General features: G+C 45.3%; 1 protein-coding gene across 3 annotated transcripts in view; it reads left to right on the top strand.

The window, feature by feature from the left end:
- Window positions 1-17,233, top strand: part of mfr (misfire) — a 394,040-nt gene that overhangs the window by 244,656 nt on the left and 132,151 nt on the right. For 2 of the 3 annotated variants that reach the window (XM_070540270.1, XM_070540271.1), the window contains exons 2-4: window positions 9,864-9,922; window positions 15,837-15,925; window positions 16,569-16,671. In XM_070540270.1, coding sequence (XP_070396371.1) covers window positions 9,864-9,922; window positions 15,837-15,925; window positions 16,569-16,671 — 251 coding nt within the window. Of the gene's footprint in view, window positions 1-9,863; window positions 9,923-15,630; window positions 15,767-15,836; window positions 15,926-16,568; window positions 16,672-17,233 lie in introns of those variants that run through there. The other variant, XM_070540272.1, reaches the window with a different exon arrangement.

Raw genomic sequence — 17,233 nt, 5'->3', positions numbered from 1 at the left:
ACAGATGACGCCCGCGACGAAGGCGACGGGTAGAGATTCGCAGTACCGCGTGATGGACAGTAACAGACCCATTGTGAAGCCCTTGACGAAGTCGGGAAACAGCAGCCTGGTCCGCTGTCTATCTCGCCCTCTCGGACACATGGAGATCATCGGATAAACTGTTGTTGTTGTTGCTGCTTTAAAACGTTGCTCGTGCCCGTGAGGGGGATTGGCCACACTGGATAGATTGAAGCTAACACCCAACTACATACCAAAAGAGTTAAACGCGAATATTTAGAACGAATCATTTGGCAGTTAACTGATAACACCGATTTTGTGAGTACCTATTCATCAACTAAATAAAGAAATATTAAATTAAACTGAGATGCTGGCTTACTTGCTTGCTTCCTATATTATGGCGCCTACCCATTACGGGGGATTGGCCAATAAATGGATGGGCCATGCGAATTTGTAATGAAGACGAAATTTCAGAATATCTTAGGACTTAGCGATGTAGAACGCAAAGTTACCTGTTAACAAAGATCAGTAAAGCCAGATAGAATGAAATACCACTAATTTAAATATACACAAAAATATAAAAGATTGAACTTTAACAGATCATTCGGTTGGAGTCCATAAAAAAATTGGCAGTGGCTTAGCTCGGCTATGCCAGGATATACGTAGCGAAAGCTAAGGCATAGCATAATTAGCCTTACTATGTTGCGGCGTTTAGCCCGTCGTTCAACGCGCTGTTCGTCGGTATCGTGGGCAATTCGTTTCCTCTTCGTCTCGTTCCGATGTCGATTCCAGGCTTTCCTCCTGCTTATCAGAATTGTCGCCGTCCATACTGCCGCCTCAACTGTGGTTGCGGCGCACGCGAGCTCTCCTTTTCAATCCTCCGACATGTTATCAGGCATGCGACGCAGCTGGCGAAGCGAGCGGAGGCGAGCGCAACGACGAGGAACGCGGTGTGACGTCATGTGCCACTTCGGAGCACGTCCACGGCGAATTCGCAAGTTCGCGGCCAGTAAAGCTTTCCCTTTAAAAGAAAGTTTGATGGTGGCGCGAACGTCCCAGCAGTTGAATCACAAAGTGCAGAACCGTAGTTGAACTGCGCAAATAAAACAAGGACACGAAAAAACAAATGCCACATACAAGCGCTGACTGTCAGCCAGCGTTCTAAGTGTGAAGCAATTCTCCCTCATCAAGATATTACTAACTACCAAAGTGCAGGCCCCAAGCGGCTATGGTTGGAAACGGTGTGCCTTCAGTGCATGTGCATGTAGACACACACACACACAGGCACACACCCGCGTGTGTGTATATATATATATATATATATATATATATATATGCCTGACGTATTTGTAGGACGTAGCATTCATTTTTATTTTATATTTAATTTCGGCCGTCGGGTGCAATGCTGACAAAACTGTGCCACGTAACAGCCGGCACTAATTTAGCCTATTTTCCTAGTTGTGCACGATAATTTGTCATAAACTACGAAATAAACACACTATTGTGAATCTGGATTAATTGTTAATCTAAAAATTTGTCTTACCTTCTGCGAATTGCTCTGGATAAACAATGCGTTACATACGCAACGACAAACGTATAATATTTTATTATGGTGATATTGCTGCCTCAGGGTGCTTAGTTTAGAGCGAGGAGAGCAAACGCTGGGATCATATAGCAGCAATTTTCATATGATGAAGTTTAAGTTGTAAATAGTTAAGAGAACCAACTACCAACGGTTATTATTGTTATTACGCTAAGTACGGTTTGACTCGGACAACTTTATACGGATTTTTTTTTTCGGTATGCATGTGCCCTCCGTCGTCGGAGAGAGTGGTGAGTAGTTCTAGTTCTTCTGTCATGCGGATTGGTATTTGTCCTTTGTGTGGGGCTAAATTGCATGTGGTAATCATACTAACCGCATTCGTCTACTGAATGGTCTTCCTTTCATTACAGACGGTACATGGTATGGTCGACTCTCGTAACATATTTTTCGGTTCGTAGAATGGTTTTTTCTGCTAACCCTATTTCATCTTCGCATAGAATACCAAGTGCGCTCTGTAGGCTTAAAATTGTGTGGGGTCATTATGCTAACAGTGTGGGTCTACTAAGCGTCTTTCCTTTTATTACTAACCGTTTAATTCATGATTATTTCTACATACCGCATTTTTTCGGTTGTTAGAACAGTTATTATTATTAACTTTAATTTTTCTTCCCGTGGAGTGGTGTTTCGATTTTGTGAGGTTACATTTCCGCATGGGCATTGTTATCCTGCCAACTGTAACTTTCTTTTATGTGAAATAGCGCTTCAGGCCCTGCGGATATAAAGTAGTCTAAGGTCATTATTTTAATCCTATGTGTATGTTTCCAGTATGTTCATTTGACTATTAACCGTATAATCTATATATATATAAATTATGTAAAACGTCTGCAAGTCAGCCTGAGGTGCTCTAGGATGGTTCATTCTTTCTTATATACCACGTATTATATTTTCCCTTTCGGAAACAAATTGTATTACGAATAGTCGACGACAGAAAAAAAGAATGCGTTAGGCACAAAAAAAAAAAACGCGCGGGCTTTTCTTTTGAAACGCGTCCAAGGAAGAATGCTTCATTTACTTGCATAATGCTGGCACTTCATTTTTTTTGGCTGAATATTGACGCGAAGTTGCAAGGTGCAACCATTATGCAGTAAAAAATTTTGCGAGGTAACGATATAATTGCTAAACATAAACATGAAGTGGCTGTAGATAGGAGTTCTCACGGTAGCCACTGTAAACTTGAAACAAAATGATACTCATGAACCGCACCTACCTCTGTACTAAGAGCACATGTTCTACGCAAGAAATAATTGCAAAGGCCCTTTACTTGCAGGCACTAGCTGAATGTAGAGTCAATGAACGAATAAATAAAGTGACTCTGAACCGGCCTAATTTGAGTCGATGTCAACGCTAACGTCGCTGACCGCCAGCCTTAAACTTGAAACCAGTCATGTAGCTTCGTACCATGGCGATGTGACACGAAAAAAAAACGAACAAAAAAAAACAAAGGCGAGGTGAGTTATTCCGGTGCAACTCACAAACTTCGCAAAATGGCGGAAACGTCTTTTTTTTCGGCGCTACGCACTTCCGCTGACGGCGTCGCGCGCGAGCTGGTGCCTCATTCGCGCAGCGCACGACTTTACGCACTGCGCGCAAGGAAACATGATAGCGGTATAATTCAGTGCTACGCGATTACTGAGGCAGAACAAGCGGATCGCAGAACATGATCACGGCCGTTGGAACATGGTAGAAAATGGCATAGTTTCAGTACCTGCGCACGTGACCACACGATCGTGGGGACAAGCAGACGAAGCGGAAGTACATCTCTCTTGCTTCGGTGCGAAGCAAAACAAAAAAACACGCAGACATTCCGCTTGTGTGTTTTATTATTTTTCTAAACTTCAATTCGTCAATTCAAGCAACAGATCACACAGATAACAGATGTTGTCTTGACTAACTATTGTAGTCACGTGTCACCACGAGCAACGTCACGCTGCGGACACGACTACGTAGCGCAGGGGTACGATTACGTCACTGTCCGGCTTGGAGCGCGGTGACCGCGAGGAGAAAGAGAAACGGCGTTCGGTTTGAAATTTCGGGTCTTTCCGCGCGGTGCTATGCTACTTTATTACTATTATAATACTTTGCTGACACAATTGTTGTTGCGCAATCTATGCTCTGCGCATGTCAACTCAAAATGGCAAGACGTGGTCAGCGGCCCTTTAAAATATTCACCTATACTTATAGTGTCGTTTTAAGCGCATTGTTCGCTGGTCGATCGTGACTGTTGGTCGTAGTAAATTCATAACTGAAAACGGAAACGCGGTTTTGAGGCAGCTACCCAAGAGTGAGCAACAGGCCGGAGTTGGAGAAAGAGAGGTGAACGTTGCTGTATGGCTTCAGTGAGTAAAAAAAAGTATGAGACTGAATGTTTGAGACAAGTAATTTATGAATTAAAGAGACGAGAAGACGAAATAATTAATGAAATACGAAAAAACAACGTAAACTGAAGTACCGAACTAGAATATGAGAAGAAGAAACAAACGAAGGACCGAATGAACGTGAGAGAGAAAGAGCGAAGTTAAGAAAGAATGACAAAACAATAACAAATAGAGCACGAAGAAAATAAGTGGAACTGGAAACAGAACCACATAAGTTAGACGAAGAACGAACGAAAGAAAGGGAAGCGAAAGTGTGAAGAATGGTTAAGAGAAACAGGAAAGAAAGCGAGAATAAAGAAATAAGGACGAAGGAAAGTAAATAAGAAAGCCAAAAAGAAAGGGGGACGAATGAAACAAATGAGGAAAGAGGAGTATTTAAATCGCGCAAGGGGAAGGGAAGAGAGAAAGCAAAGGTTAGAAAGAAACGTGAGAGAAATCAAATGCATGCCTCGGTGCTTGCTGTTCGTTGAAAGACTAGGCGGCCCGATGTGTACGCGTAGTCAATGGAACGCGAAATTTCGTGACGCAACGTAAGCAAACTGAGTGCGACTGCTGTCCAAACAGACCGCGGGCCTCGTAATTAGTACCGAGTGGGTACAGACACCAGGGCTCGAGGTTAACGATGGAGCTGGCAAAAGTTCTCAAACTCCAGCGCAAGACGACGTGTGCAAAAAAAAAGGGGGGGGGGGAGAACGAGAACAGGGAAAAGAAAGAAATCAATGCCGATCGTTTAAAGGCAGCTGACTACGAGAGATTCTCGCCTGTTGCTTGCGAGAAAGCCGATTACCCGTGAACTCTTTGCTGTTGAGTGCTTCGGTTCAACGAAGCCTGAAGTGAAGGCAGACCATATGCTAACAAGCGGTGCTGGAAAGAAGCAGCGACTGGGAGTGACTACCAAGCGTGCCGTTAATGTCCGGCCATTGATATCGTCTGGGGCTTTCCGTTTAGCCGATGCTTCCTTTTTTGGGAGGACCAATAACACTGCACATTGCGCTTCGCCGAGCAGAGAGAACCACGTGATCCTTCTATACCTTGAAGTACAATGTACTTGTTTCTTTGAGAGTCTGGCCTGGCCGTTAGGGTGAGATAAATTGTACAGATTTGCGAACGTATGCCTAGCGTGCCTATAGATTGATGTCGATTGCGAGAATGCGCCGATTTAAAAGCAGTACATGAACGGCAAGAGAAAGACAAAGACGTGCGTAGTGCTTCTAAGCGAGCGGGCTGTCGGAATAAACTTGAGCCACCGCTAGCCCCGTTCATTGGCTTGCTGTAGACCTGTATGTGCTGCAACACCTGAAACCGTATTTTTCTTTTTCTTGCAATTCGTTTTCCGTGACGAAATAAAAAAAAACACGTCCTAATAAAGCGTGTGGCGCAGCAGTTTCTATAGGACATTATATTCGCAAGACTTGGGCGCAATAGGACGAATAATGTATTGACCTGCGGGAAACATTGCTCTAAAAAGTCGAGAAACCATCCTGTACAAGTTATTCAGCGACGTCGTTGTGCCGATTGAATTGCGACTTTAGCGCCTTTCTCCTAGGCCTGTCTATGTGTACCATTGCTGTGGCGTCAAGCGATTGAAGCGCTACTCACACCCCGTTACACTATGGACTCCGAGATCTTTGGTGTTGCTCTACACGGCACGTTGCTCTACACCCCTTAGGTGTAGAGCAACGTACCGCACCACTAGCATTTAGGCACGTTAGGATATTTAGGCACGTTGCTCTACACCCCTTAGGTGTAGAGCAACATACCACACCACTAGCATTTAGGCACGTTAGGGTATTTAGGTACATTGCTCTACACCCCTTAGGTGTAGAGCAACGTACCGCACCACTAGCATTTAGGCACGTTAGGGTATTTAGGCACATTGCTCTAAACCCCTTAGGTGTACAGCAACGTGCCGCACCACTAGCAAAACCTTCTTTTGAGCATTTCTTTGCGAGCTGCAGGATAAATAGCATGCGGTGGTAGTAGGCTCGTATCCCGCACTGTATACAGATGGCGGAGAGTGTTAGCTTGTCCGTGGACGTGTCATTGTTTCCGGGATGCCGATTTGCGGATACCGATTGGTGCGCGGTAGCAACAGCGTTGGTAGTGACATGTGGTGACGCACGATTCCAACAGATGGCACGCGGAGCCAGTCTATTGTGGTGACCTACCATGCTCTACTTATCTGCCGGTGTAAAGCGTTGGTAACGACCTAATTAGGTTAGGTTAATGTAGGTCAGGTAAGGTTTGGGTTTTTAGGTTACGCTAGTTGAGGTTACGTTCGCCAACCGCGACGAGGCCATGTCTATCAGCAAAACACCAAATAGGCCAAGAAGCAATTCTCTTCAAGCAAATAACTATTAACATTAAGTCCTGGTATGACACTTCTTCGACGATAGCATTCTCGCAAACAAAATAAAAATAAAAGAAATTTTTTCAAAAGCATTGTATATAGTTGGACAAGGCGTCACTACATGTCACTACCAGCTTTGCCACTGCCGTCGACGGTTTCTGGTATACCGGTAACCCGTAAACCGTAAAAACTCCGCGAACAAGCTAAAACTAATGTATTCCTGGCTCGGTTGATATTTTCACCTTCTCCTTATGAGGATGTGGCGAGCGTCGTGTGCATGCCCACGTGACAACGTTACAAGATACACGCAGCGGTAGCCTAGTGGCTATGTAGTTTCACTTTCGAGCTCGATGTTGCAAATTCCGTGGGTGTGTTCCGATGGAAACGATAGGCGAAGAAAAGAAATAATCGCGCACTTGCACTTAAGTACATATTGAGTTACGGGGTTTTACATGCCAAAACCACTTTCTGATTATGAGGCACGCCGTAGTGGAGGACTCCGGAAATTTCGATCACCTGGGGTTCTTTAACGTGCACCTAAATCTGAGTACCCACGGGTGTTTTCGCATTTCGCCCCCATCGAAATGCGGGCGCCGTGGACGGGATTTGATCTCGGGACCTCGTGCTCAGCAGCCCAACACCATAGCCACTGAGCAACCAAAGCGGGTACTTAAGTACATATAACAACACTCCAGGTGGCTGAAAACTATTGCGCAGTCTTCCACCACGGCCTCTCTCATAATCAGATCAAAGTTTTGTCATTTAGAACCTTAGATTTTTTTTACTTTTAAGGTTAGAGGAAGCGGGCTACCAAGCCATAAACTGCCGTTCTTTAGAGAACCAACCAGCTCAAGGCAAAGAAACCGCATCGGGTCACCTTTCTCGAAATTTTGCTCTTTTTATCTTGAGTGAGAGCAACGCTTCATATGCATGCATATGAGGTGCGACGCGGCGACGTCCTCCGCTCTGCGCAAACACGGACCTTCTAAAAAATGTTGGTGCATCCTTCTTTTTTTTCAAATAAGCATGCATATTTTCAACAGAGCAGCAGCTGGGCCTCAGGCGACAGCACGTTGCGTTGAAATGCCCCCCCCCCCCCCCCCTTATTTCTATCTTCAAGTGTTCTCGCTGCCACTCCCTCAAAAACCTTCGCATTTCACAGCACTACCCTCCTTCGCTTTCCAGCGCACTAAAAAAGAAAAGCAAGCACGCAAGAAAATGCGAAGCTAATCGCTATAGGAAACGTGCTATTGTTATGCGGTGAAGGTACGCGGGAACGTTGTCGTAAGATAAAAGTACGATTCGAATGTTTGTGAATGTGGGCCCGATCTCTTGAGGAGGCGGGGGGAGTGTTTCGTTACGAATATATTTCGACACTCCTTGTTTCTACCTTTAGAGGGACAGTACGCGCTTCGCTCTGCTCTTCAACGCCTCCAGACGCGTATGCGGCAAAACTTCTGTCGTGCGAATTTGTTCCGGAGACTCGTGTCAGCGAAGGCGTCAGCTTCCCGAACGAAAGAACGCGGTTGCGAAACTCTGCGACGTGAAGCCGAGACGTTGGAAGACTGCTTCGCGGTAAGAACAGCATGGCGGTGACAGTATCCCCAGCTAGATCACCGCATCAAAAGAGACCGCATATGACACGGTGTCTTCGAGTCTTTCTGAATGAAGCTTTTATGCATATCCTGCGGAATATGGCGGTCAAAGTTGTGCGAAGTCTTCTCTGAAGACGGCTCGACGTGTCATTCCGGTCTCGTCGCCGGTACCCCCGTTGACGCCGAATTTCGCGTCACCTTGGCGCCTCCCTTTTCCAATGCTTGTCGATGGCAAACGCCGAAGCGCCGTCTCTTTTGCATGGCTGCCCCTCGCAGGCCAGCGCAGCCATGACAGAGAGGCGACTAGCTGTACATAAACTTCGTCGCAAACTTGAGTCCCGCTTTTGCAGTGTGCACAAGATTTCCACACAACTCGCAATTCCCGGCGCGTCCCTCTCTTTGGCTGCACACCCGAGGATGGTGAAATGTTAACAGGGTCTGTTCCAATTCTAGCCAGCTTTGGTAAACACAGCCTGCGTCCACAGTTGACAGCTTCGCGCCCAAGAGAATGCATTCAGAACTGTCTGGAAGACGTCTCTGCGACGTGACCATGATGGGAACTTCACCGCAGGAAATTACCTATGCACTCTGGGTTTTTCCTATCAGTGGAGCCAATGTTCCCCTTGGCAATGTACTTGGCACTTACCCGGTTACGCCTGAGGGTCCAATAGTTGGTTTCGTATCCTGTGTCTCGGCAAAGCAGTTCGATGCGCTAACCATTCGACAGTGGCCTACCCGTGACCCAGGTTGGTAGGAAAACAGTTAGATATAAAACATAATACGTAAATACAAACACACACATAGATAAAAACGAAATTGGTACATAGCCGTCAAAAACTGCGTGAAGTACCCTAAGGATGGTAATCGCATTAAAAGATAATACTGTAGAACTCAGAACTGTGGTGGGGGTGATGTTGTAACTGCTAATGGGTGTAGCTTGGCCATCGAGGCTCCCAATTGCTCCCCTCGAGTGTCTCTTGCAGTGTTTCTGGGATATATATCACCTGCCAAACAGACCCGGAGTTGGCACGGTGGCGGAACAAGACTGCACAGGATGTGTTGCCTATAAGTTTGAAGCTAGAGGCGGACATCACAGAGTCGCCTTAAACGAGGTGTGACTTCATAGGAACGTACGAACTACTTTTATGCGAAGCATATTACGAGAGCTCAACCCAGCTCCTCAGGCGCGGCGGTGTCGCCTTGAAACCACGTGACACCGTGACGTCACGACAGAGGAGAAGTGGCTTTGGCTCAACTCTTGCAAGACGGGCTGGGTGGGAATCGAACCAGGGTCTCCGGAGTGTGGGACGGAGACGCTACCACTGAGCCACGAGTACGATGCTTCAAAGCGGTACAAAAGCGCCTCTAGTGAATGCGGTGTTGCCTTAGAAACGAGCTGTTTCTAAGGCGTGCGTCTCTTGCTCAGGCGCACATTTCGTTGCCGCGCCGAACGCTGCTTTGCTCGACGCTCACCGCGTCCATTGCGGGGCGCGTAGTCGCTGCCCTGTAGCCCATTGTCTTACACCCCTTGGCGGGTCGACGGGAACGCTGTCGCGTTCCACTCTTGAAGGCGAAGCAGTAATGCATGAGTTGTTTCTTCGTCTAGCCGAACCAAATATAGCCAAGCAACAGCAGTTCACCAGGCTAAACAGTGGTTCAACAACTAAAATAAAGGCTAGTATGCTTCGCATCCTGGGCTTAACCTTACCTAAGCCACAGCCATTTTTTATCGTATTGTTTTCTCCTCACTATCGTTAATTTTTGTATTTGTTCTACCTCGCTCTCTTAACTAGCTTATAGTGAACAGCTTCATACTAACACTTTTGCTCGCATTTCTTCTTGAAGAACTTGTCTTTGTGATGCGTGTTTTTTCTTGCAAACTACATAGCATACATATTCAAGCTATAGATTGTCTGATCCCGCCCTGTCTTTTTTTGTTTCAGGTGTCTCTCACCATACAAAAGTGTGTGACCATCTGGAAGATGATGCTGTCTTCAATGACGTAAGGATCCTTTTATATAAATTTTGCGCATGTACTCAGTATCGAACATAAGCACACGTGTCATGTGCTTACATAGGTTTTCAGCGCCGGCACAAAGGCGTGCAGTGGATCTATCTATCTATCTATCTATCTATCTATCTATCTATCTATCTATCTATCTATCTATCTATCTATCTATCTATCTATCTATCTATCTATCTATCTATCTATCTATCTATCTATCTATCTATCTATCTATCTATCTATCTATCTATCTATCTATCTATCTATCTATCTATCTATCTATCTATCTATCTATCTATCTATCTATCTATCTATCTATCTATCTATCTATCTATCTATCTATCTATCTATCTATCTATCTATCTATCTATCTATCTATCTATCTATCTATCTATCTATCTATCTATCTATCTATCTATCTATCTATCTATCTATCTATCTATCTATCTATCTATCTATCTATCTATCTATCTATCTATCTATCTATCTATCTATCTATCTATCTATCTATCTATCTATCTATCTATCTATCTATCTATCTATCTATCTATCTATCTATCTATCTATCTATCTATCTATCTATCTATCTATCTAACGTTAGCTTGCCCGACTGACTGATTGACTTAATCTATCATGGCATCTCTCCATCTTTCGGCTTGCTTGCTCGTATTTATCTCGGTATGGCCATCATCTAGGCATTAATGATTCTTTCGACGCGCGAACATCACGTTAAAAGCAATACCTTGTTTGCGGGTCTCTTGAATTTAGAAGGCAACGCTAAACAGAATGAAAAGATAGGCAACTATACCCGTCACCCCCAATTCCTTGGTATTTATTTAACCGCTACCCTAAAGTTTCGCTTCAACTATGTGCTGCTACATTTTATTTGTTTCTAACCTACTCCCCGTTAACCTCGACTTGAATGGTGCGCATACGTAAGCAGTGCACGAACCTTCTCGAATCTCTACAGCATCTGCAATTACCCTCACCCACTCCCTCTTCCAGCTCTGTGCGAGTGACCCCATCTTCCCTTGCTTCGAGGCATTCGGTTCGTAGAGCGAAAACGTGCGGTCCATGCTTATATCGCCCACACCCTTCTCCCACACCGTAACTCATTTCCCTCCTTCAGCAGCTAAAAAGTTCCTACAAAGCTCTTTGGTCCTCTTTCAACCCCCCCCCCCCCCTCCTTCCCCCAACTCGGGGGCTTTTGAAACGCCGCTGCAAGAGAGTGCTCGCGCACCTGGAGGACATGCAGGCCCCATTTCCCAGCTATTTACTGTTTCAGGAGTATCGGATGATATAAGCCAGAGTTGCGCAACTGCTGCTCGAGCCACTGAAAACTCGGCTTCCTTGCATGGCAGCCTCCGCGCAACAAGCATCGCCGCCAGTATGGAGATTTGCATCCCGGAGTGAGTGCTTCAGAGAATGCGTGCTCTTGGGCAACACGAGAGACAAAACGCGCAGCCAGCAATTTCGAAAAATGCCTCCTATACGGTTCGGAACATTCCGAACGGATTTCCCAATAGTCAGAAGAGTGACGGGAATTCGCGTCACACAGCAGACCACATGACAAGAAAGCTCCCTCGAAATCACTCTAGACCACCTCGCAAGGTTTAGGTTTGTGCATGCTTTGCCTGTCGTATTTCCTGGAAGATTACTTCCTGCAGTTTCTCCGGATAGCGGACTCGATTTTTCCTTTCAGATGAAACCCGCCGCAGTGTCCTTCTATCTGTATCTTAGACGCTGTCCTTCGGCGTCTCCCTGTTCTCGCAATACATTTTTTTCGTTTTAAAAGCCGTTCCACGCACTTTCTCAGAATACGTTCTTTTTTCTGGCGATTTAACTTGCTCGAGCACTTTTATCTTGGACGTCAGCTTTCAACGCCTAATGCACACACCTGCGTGCAGGAAATGCGGTTATCGGGTGAGTATATTAAAGAAAACAGAAAACGGGTCAAATTCCGCCATTGTCTCTCTTTTCTTTCGACAACCGTAAAGTAAGAAGTTTCGAGGCCCGTAACTCACGAAGATATCTTTAAGATACACCCAACGTACTCTTTCTTTCAAAGCAGTAAGTACGCGTGAGAGTTTTGCAGGCGCGAGCGAGAACTCTCGTGTCTTTTTGGTAGTGCCAGGACCCGAGAGTTCCTAATAAAATTAATAAAGCGATAATGACCGTAATAATGAAGCCATTGCGCTTTGAAACTAGATAATTGCATTACCACTCACTCGGTTGACTTGGATCCAGCCGCACTTGGTGGTCGCAAAAAGGCGGCACTTCTCTCAGACTTCGATTTTCGAATAAAGCTGCGCTCGCACGAAACGTTAGGCGCTCCCGTCGCGCGAGACACTGTGACGTCATCGTACCAGCCACCGATAATCCCTTCCTTTGGGAAATCACGTGAGGTGCTGTGCGAACATCCCTGTCTTCCTGGAGAACAGTCTATAATGTACCAGCTGCTTTACCGTGGACGCTTGCTTATTCTAGCTATATTTCCACTCATTTCGCCGCAGTTCATAAAAAGAGATTATCTGTGAAAGAATCACATTATTCACTGCATATGGTGTTTCGAATTGCGATAACGCTATCTATTACCTCCCCCCCCCCAAAAAAAAAGACTGGCAGAAAACCCAGAAGAACCTAGTGAACTTAAGTATAATAGCTAAATGTATTACATGGCACCCGCGGTGGTAGCTCTGTTGTAATGGCGTTGTGCTGTTGAGGGCGAGGTCGTGGGTTCGTTTCTCAGCCGCAGCGGCGCGGATGTCCATGGAGCCGAAATACCGTACCGTCGTGTAATTAAAAAAATTAATGCATAGTGTATAGTGAAACAAAGCATTCGCTCACGATAATCGCCACGCACAATCACCACCGTTCTCCGCGCAGGATAACACTTGACACCTTTGAGTGCTACAGTCGGTCCTGCATGCTTAATGGACGTAAAAAATTTGCAACAGTGCATTCGTAGCCCTTTGATGCGACGGCTTGTGAGGCTGGTATTCCAAAAGGATTTGTTTTGATTCCTCGTCTGTCGTCGACACCTGCTAGCATGGGCGCGAGCGGTTTGTCTATGCAGCACTGAATTGTGGGAAGTGACACGAAACGACTTCAAATGTCTCTTTGCAATCATACTCATCACAAGCGACGTTGCCAGTCGTACTAATGCTCAAGGAAAAAAAAAAAAATGTGAAGGCGTTAGCCGGCACAGCCGACAAAGCAGGGTAGCGTCGGTGCATTCCTAGTGGGATATACAGGCCGAACGAAAAGTATTATTATCAATAATTTAATAATGTCATTGCGAATTTGTATTCATGTTATTCCAATTTCATATATTTTTAGTTTGTTGAAGGAGAAATGAATCAGTCATGGGAAATAGGAAATATCTTTTTAGTAACCCTTTTACCTCGCAGATGTAATTACGAACGGTTTGGACTGCATTCCTGCGGCTGTGTCTTAATACCGATACTCCCTCTGTGAGTGGAAGAGTACTGCCTAAAGGCAGCCCTATCGATTACGAATCGGAATTTCCAAACGTTGGTTTCGGTTAGTTGAAAACCACCGGCCCGATGGAAAAAGTGATCGATGCACTCCGGCTCACTGCAGAGGTGGCATGAAGGGGATACCACCAGACCTCATTTGTGCAAGTAACAATTAAGCCGTGGGTTACGGAAACGCAGTCTTTTAAATGACACGTCGAAGCGCCGGGTACGATACCGTTGTTGGTACGATACATTTGATACCGTTGGTACGATACCGTTGGTATGATACATTTACCCAGGAGCGTTGATTTATATAGAAGAAAAACAAAAGCTAAATATGATTATGGCGATGATGATGATGCTTTCGATCTTTATTTGCGTACCCTTTGAAACGTGCTCACTCCATTGATACAGCTTTTACTACATATATCGCTATCTAGCCCTTCGCCTATCTGATCTCGATCCTAACTTTCTTATTTAAAACCTCCATCACTATATGGTATCATTACATACGCCTAAACTGATAGAACCTAATGTGGTTCTATCGATCTCTTCCCTGCTTTTCTTCCACCAGTATTATAATAATCTCTTACTTATCCAGACTGCAAACCAGTTAATCCTTCCATCTCCTTTGGGTCCCAATGCTTCTGGAAGGTGGGCACTCCTTACGGGTCTCGATGGATAAATAACTTGACATTCCATTACGACATGCCGAGTCATTTCCCCAATTTTTCTTCATTGCCTTTTTTTTGCAGCACACATGCGCCTAATCTTGCGGCACATATTTGCTCTAGCATGTTTCTGTACTGCGGCAGCCAACTCGGGTCTCAAGTAGCAAGACACTCCCTCTGCTTTATCATACAGATTTTCCCTTCTGATTTCTTCCTTGCCGTTTTCGTAAATCTCTGTGGGTGTTTTTTGTTTCTGTATTTTGCACCCAATTTACCGGGTCTGTTTCTATCGCTTTCTTTTTTGTGGCTCCTGGCTCTCTATTTACCCATTCAATTGCCCTGTACTTGGTTGCCAACTTTCTTGACCTCTTCCTCCATTCAGTGTCCTCGCTTTCCGGGTACAGGCATTTATGTACTTTAGCCATCCCTTCCTTTGCGTCCATGTAGGCTTGACGGATGGATGCTATGAGGCTACTGCGCCACCGAGCTCTTGTCATTATACTGCCTAATGTCCTACCTATGTTAAGCAAAGAAAAAAAACGCGAAATATTCCCTTCATATAACTTTCTGAATCCCAATTGGGAACTTTGTTTTTTGTACGCCTTGGTTGTTTGTCGTTTCCCTAATTTTCTTCCACCCATCTTTCAACCGGCCCTTCCTGCACCTTAGCTGAGGGGCTGGCGCCACCTATCGGATAGCGACGGACTCGCCAGCAGCCGCCAGCATGCGGAGGGTGCAGAGAGACGATCACGTGACCACGAGCGTTGCTAGCGAGGAGACTCGTTAGAAAAGCTAGTCACGTAATCTGTTTCAGTCGTTAATAGATCTCGTTCGTTTCGACCGTCGATCGTGAATCGCGTGCGACTGCTATTGACAAGGCAGTTCAGTAAGCGTCAAACTAGGCGTCGTGATTGTTGCTTTCGTTTTAAAATGCAATTTGACCTTACATCGCTTAATCTATAGTAGTCCTGAAAAATTTATTTCCAAATCTACCTATTCAATAGCCAACGTCTACCCCCTCCCCTCCCTCTTAATAGTGGGCGTCAACCACATGTTTCATGGACAACACCTCGAAGCATCGTGTAAGCATAGCGACTCTATGCTTATAAATGAACTTTTGCCAACACACGAGTTGTCTGAGGCATTCCACTCTTGGGATTTTGTGCACTGAGGAGGAAACAATTGATCACTTCTTTTTTGTCGTGGTGCTGCATTACTACCATGAGAAAAATAATCTTCGAGATTATTTTTCGCAGAATTGGCCTAGATCTGAGAATTCCTTTTATCATTGTATATAGATCTTTTGCTCTCGGGTGCAATCACGAGGACGTGTTCGGCAACGTCCAGGAATTTTATCGATTTCAGTCGATCGCCCAGTTATATGTGATTTTATTATCGTTATTGTTTTGAAGACATCTACGTTCAGGCTTCTCCATTCATTTCCTTGCATCTATCACAATGACTTTGCCTGTTTTCGCAAATGTGGAAGCAAAATTCTATTTCCCCATTGACTGAATACCCCATAGAGGGTATAAGCCATAATGTCAGAGGACAACAACAGATCACCACACTTGAGTCTATTTTCCTAATAGAAATGATAACATTAATAACCTTTTCGTCATCCAATTCACGGCTGATCCCCCAGAGTTGGCTGCGTCATTTCTCCAAAGAACAGCAGGAACAACATATGCGTGAGATCCGCCTATGTCTTGCGTATTTTCGTTACTTCTTATTAAAATCCTAACTACATCCCCTGTGCAGGAGTTCGAGTGGCCGGTGGGCAGGCCTGTGGAGAAGTACGAGGTCCTGGAAGTTCAGGTGCTCCAACACAGCCGGTACTTCACCAACAAGTGAGCATGGCGTGTTCCCCACTGTCTACACTGTGCACTAACCTAATTTAACGGAAGGTAAACTAACCTATAGCCTACCTGAAAATGCAGTATAGCGGCAGATAATGTTTGGCATAAAAAAGTGCCAACAAGAAGGCAGAATTAGCAGCCCCGGTTCAATCACTGGGCTGAGTATCTGCCCTGTCGTATGGAGAAAGCGACGAGGCGCACTGTTGATTGTTTAATGTGCCGTTGTGCAGTGTAAGGCTATAATGGAAACAAGGAAGGAATTTTTGTACTGTTTATATGAAGTTGACTTCGAACGAACCCAGTAATTCTATATAACGTCACAGCGTTGCGCAACATACGTTTAACGGATCACGTTAAAGGCAGCAGAAAGCATGAGACACTTTTACGGAATAAAGATGAATTTATTTATTTTATAAATTTTTTATTCACATTAAAGGGAGTCGCAAGGCGATTGCTCGCAGGACGCTACAGTGGTGATGTTGGCAAAGATGCAGAAAGGTGGGGAAGCGTATGGTTTTGAAGCTCCGTACACAATCACACACCCAACTGCAGATTCTTGTGACATTCATAAAGCTCTTCCGGCGTAACAGTTATGTATCTCTACATGTTCGCCGGCCTTCGTTCTCATCACCAGGGTTCTGGGACGCTACGGCATGGTGCTTCAACAAGTGGCCGAGGAAGGATACGCATCCGTCGAGGACGATGTCGTCGACGACAACAACAAGCCGGTGGCCAACGTGAGTGCCCCCTACTCTGTCCATTGCCGCTCGCAAGTACTTCGCCAGGTCTCAGATTCGACGCATATGCTCGTCTTTGGAACTAAACAGCATACGTTAAAGCGGAAAGAGAATATCTAATGTATCCGGCGAACATTTTAAGCTTGCTTAGATTCGCACTGGAGAGCGTTAGCTTGTGTATGAGCACATTATAACCGTTTGCGGAATGGCGGGTTGCGGGAGAGGCGTGCGAATGCTACAACGCCGGTAGGAACACCTTGCGGCGCGGAGTTCAGAGAGCGCACAAAGCTAATACCGCAAAGAAATAAGCCATTGTGTAAATAAGCCATGGTGTAAAGCGTTGGTAGTGAGATAAGTTAACGTGCTGTCCTTGTATTCAACGAGAACTCTCACGCAACGCAACAATGTTTACAACGTATTGTACTTGTATACAACGCGTCACGATGTGTCGCTACCGGCCTTGCTACCGTCCACAGCTCCGGTAACCCGGTGATCCGTTAATCACAATAGGTTTACAGATAAGCTAAACCTTACAATTGACTCTACTGGCTGACTCTAATTG

The sequence above is a fragment of the Dermacentor albipictus genome, chromosome 6 (genome assembly GCF_038994185.2).
Source record: "Dermacentor albipictus isolate Rhodes 1998 colony chromosome 6, USDA_Dalb.pri_finalv2, whole genome shotgun sequence".
Taxonomy (NCBI): domain Eukaryota; kingdom Metazoa; phylum Arthropoda; class Arachnida; order Ixodida; family Ixodidae; genus Dermacentor; species Dermacentor albipictus.
The sequence above is the reverse complement of the archived record's forward strand: the minus strand, read 5'-3'. Positions and strand labels throughout refer to the sequence as shown.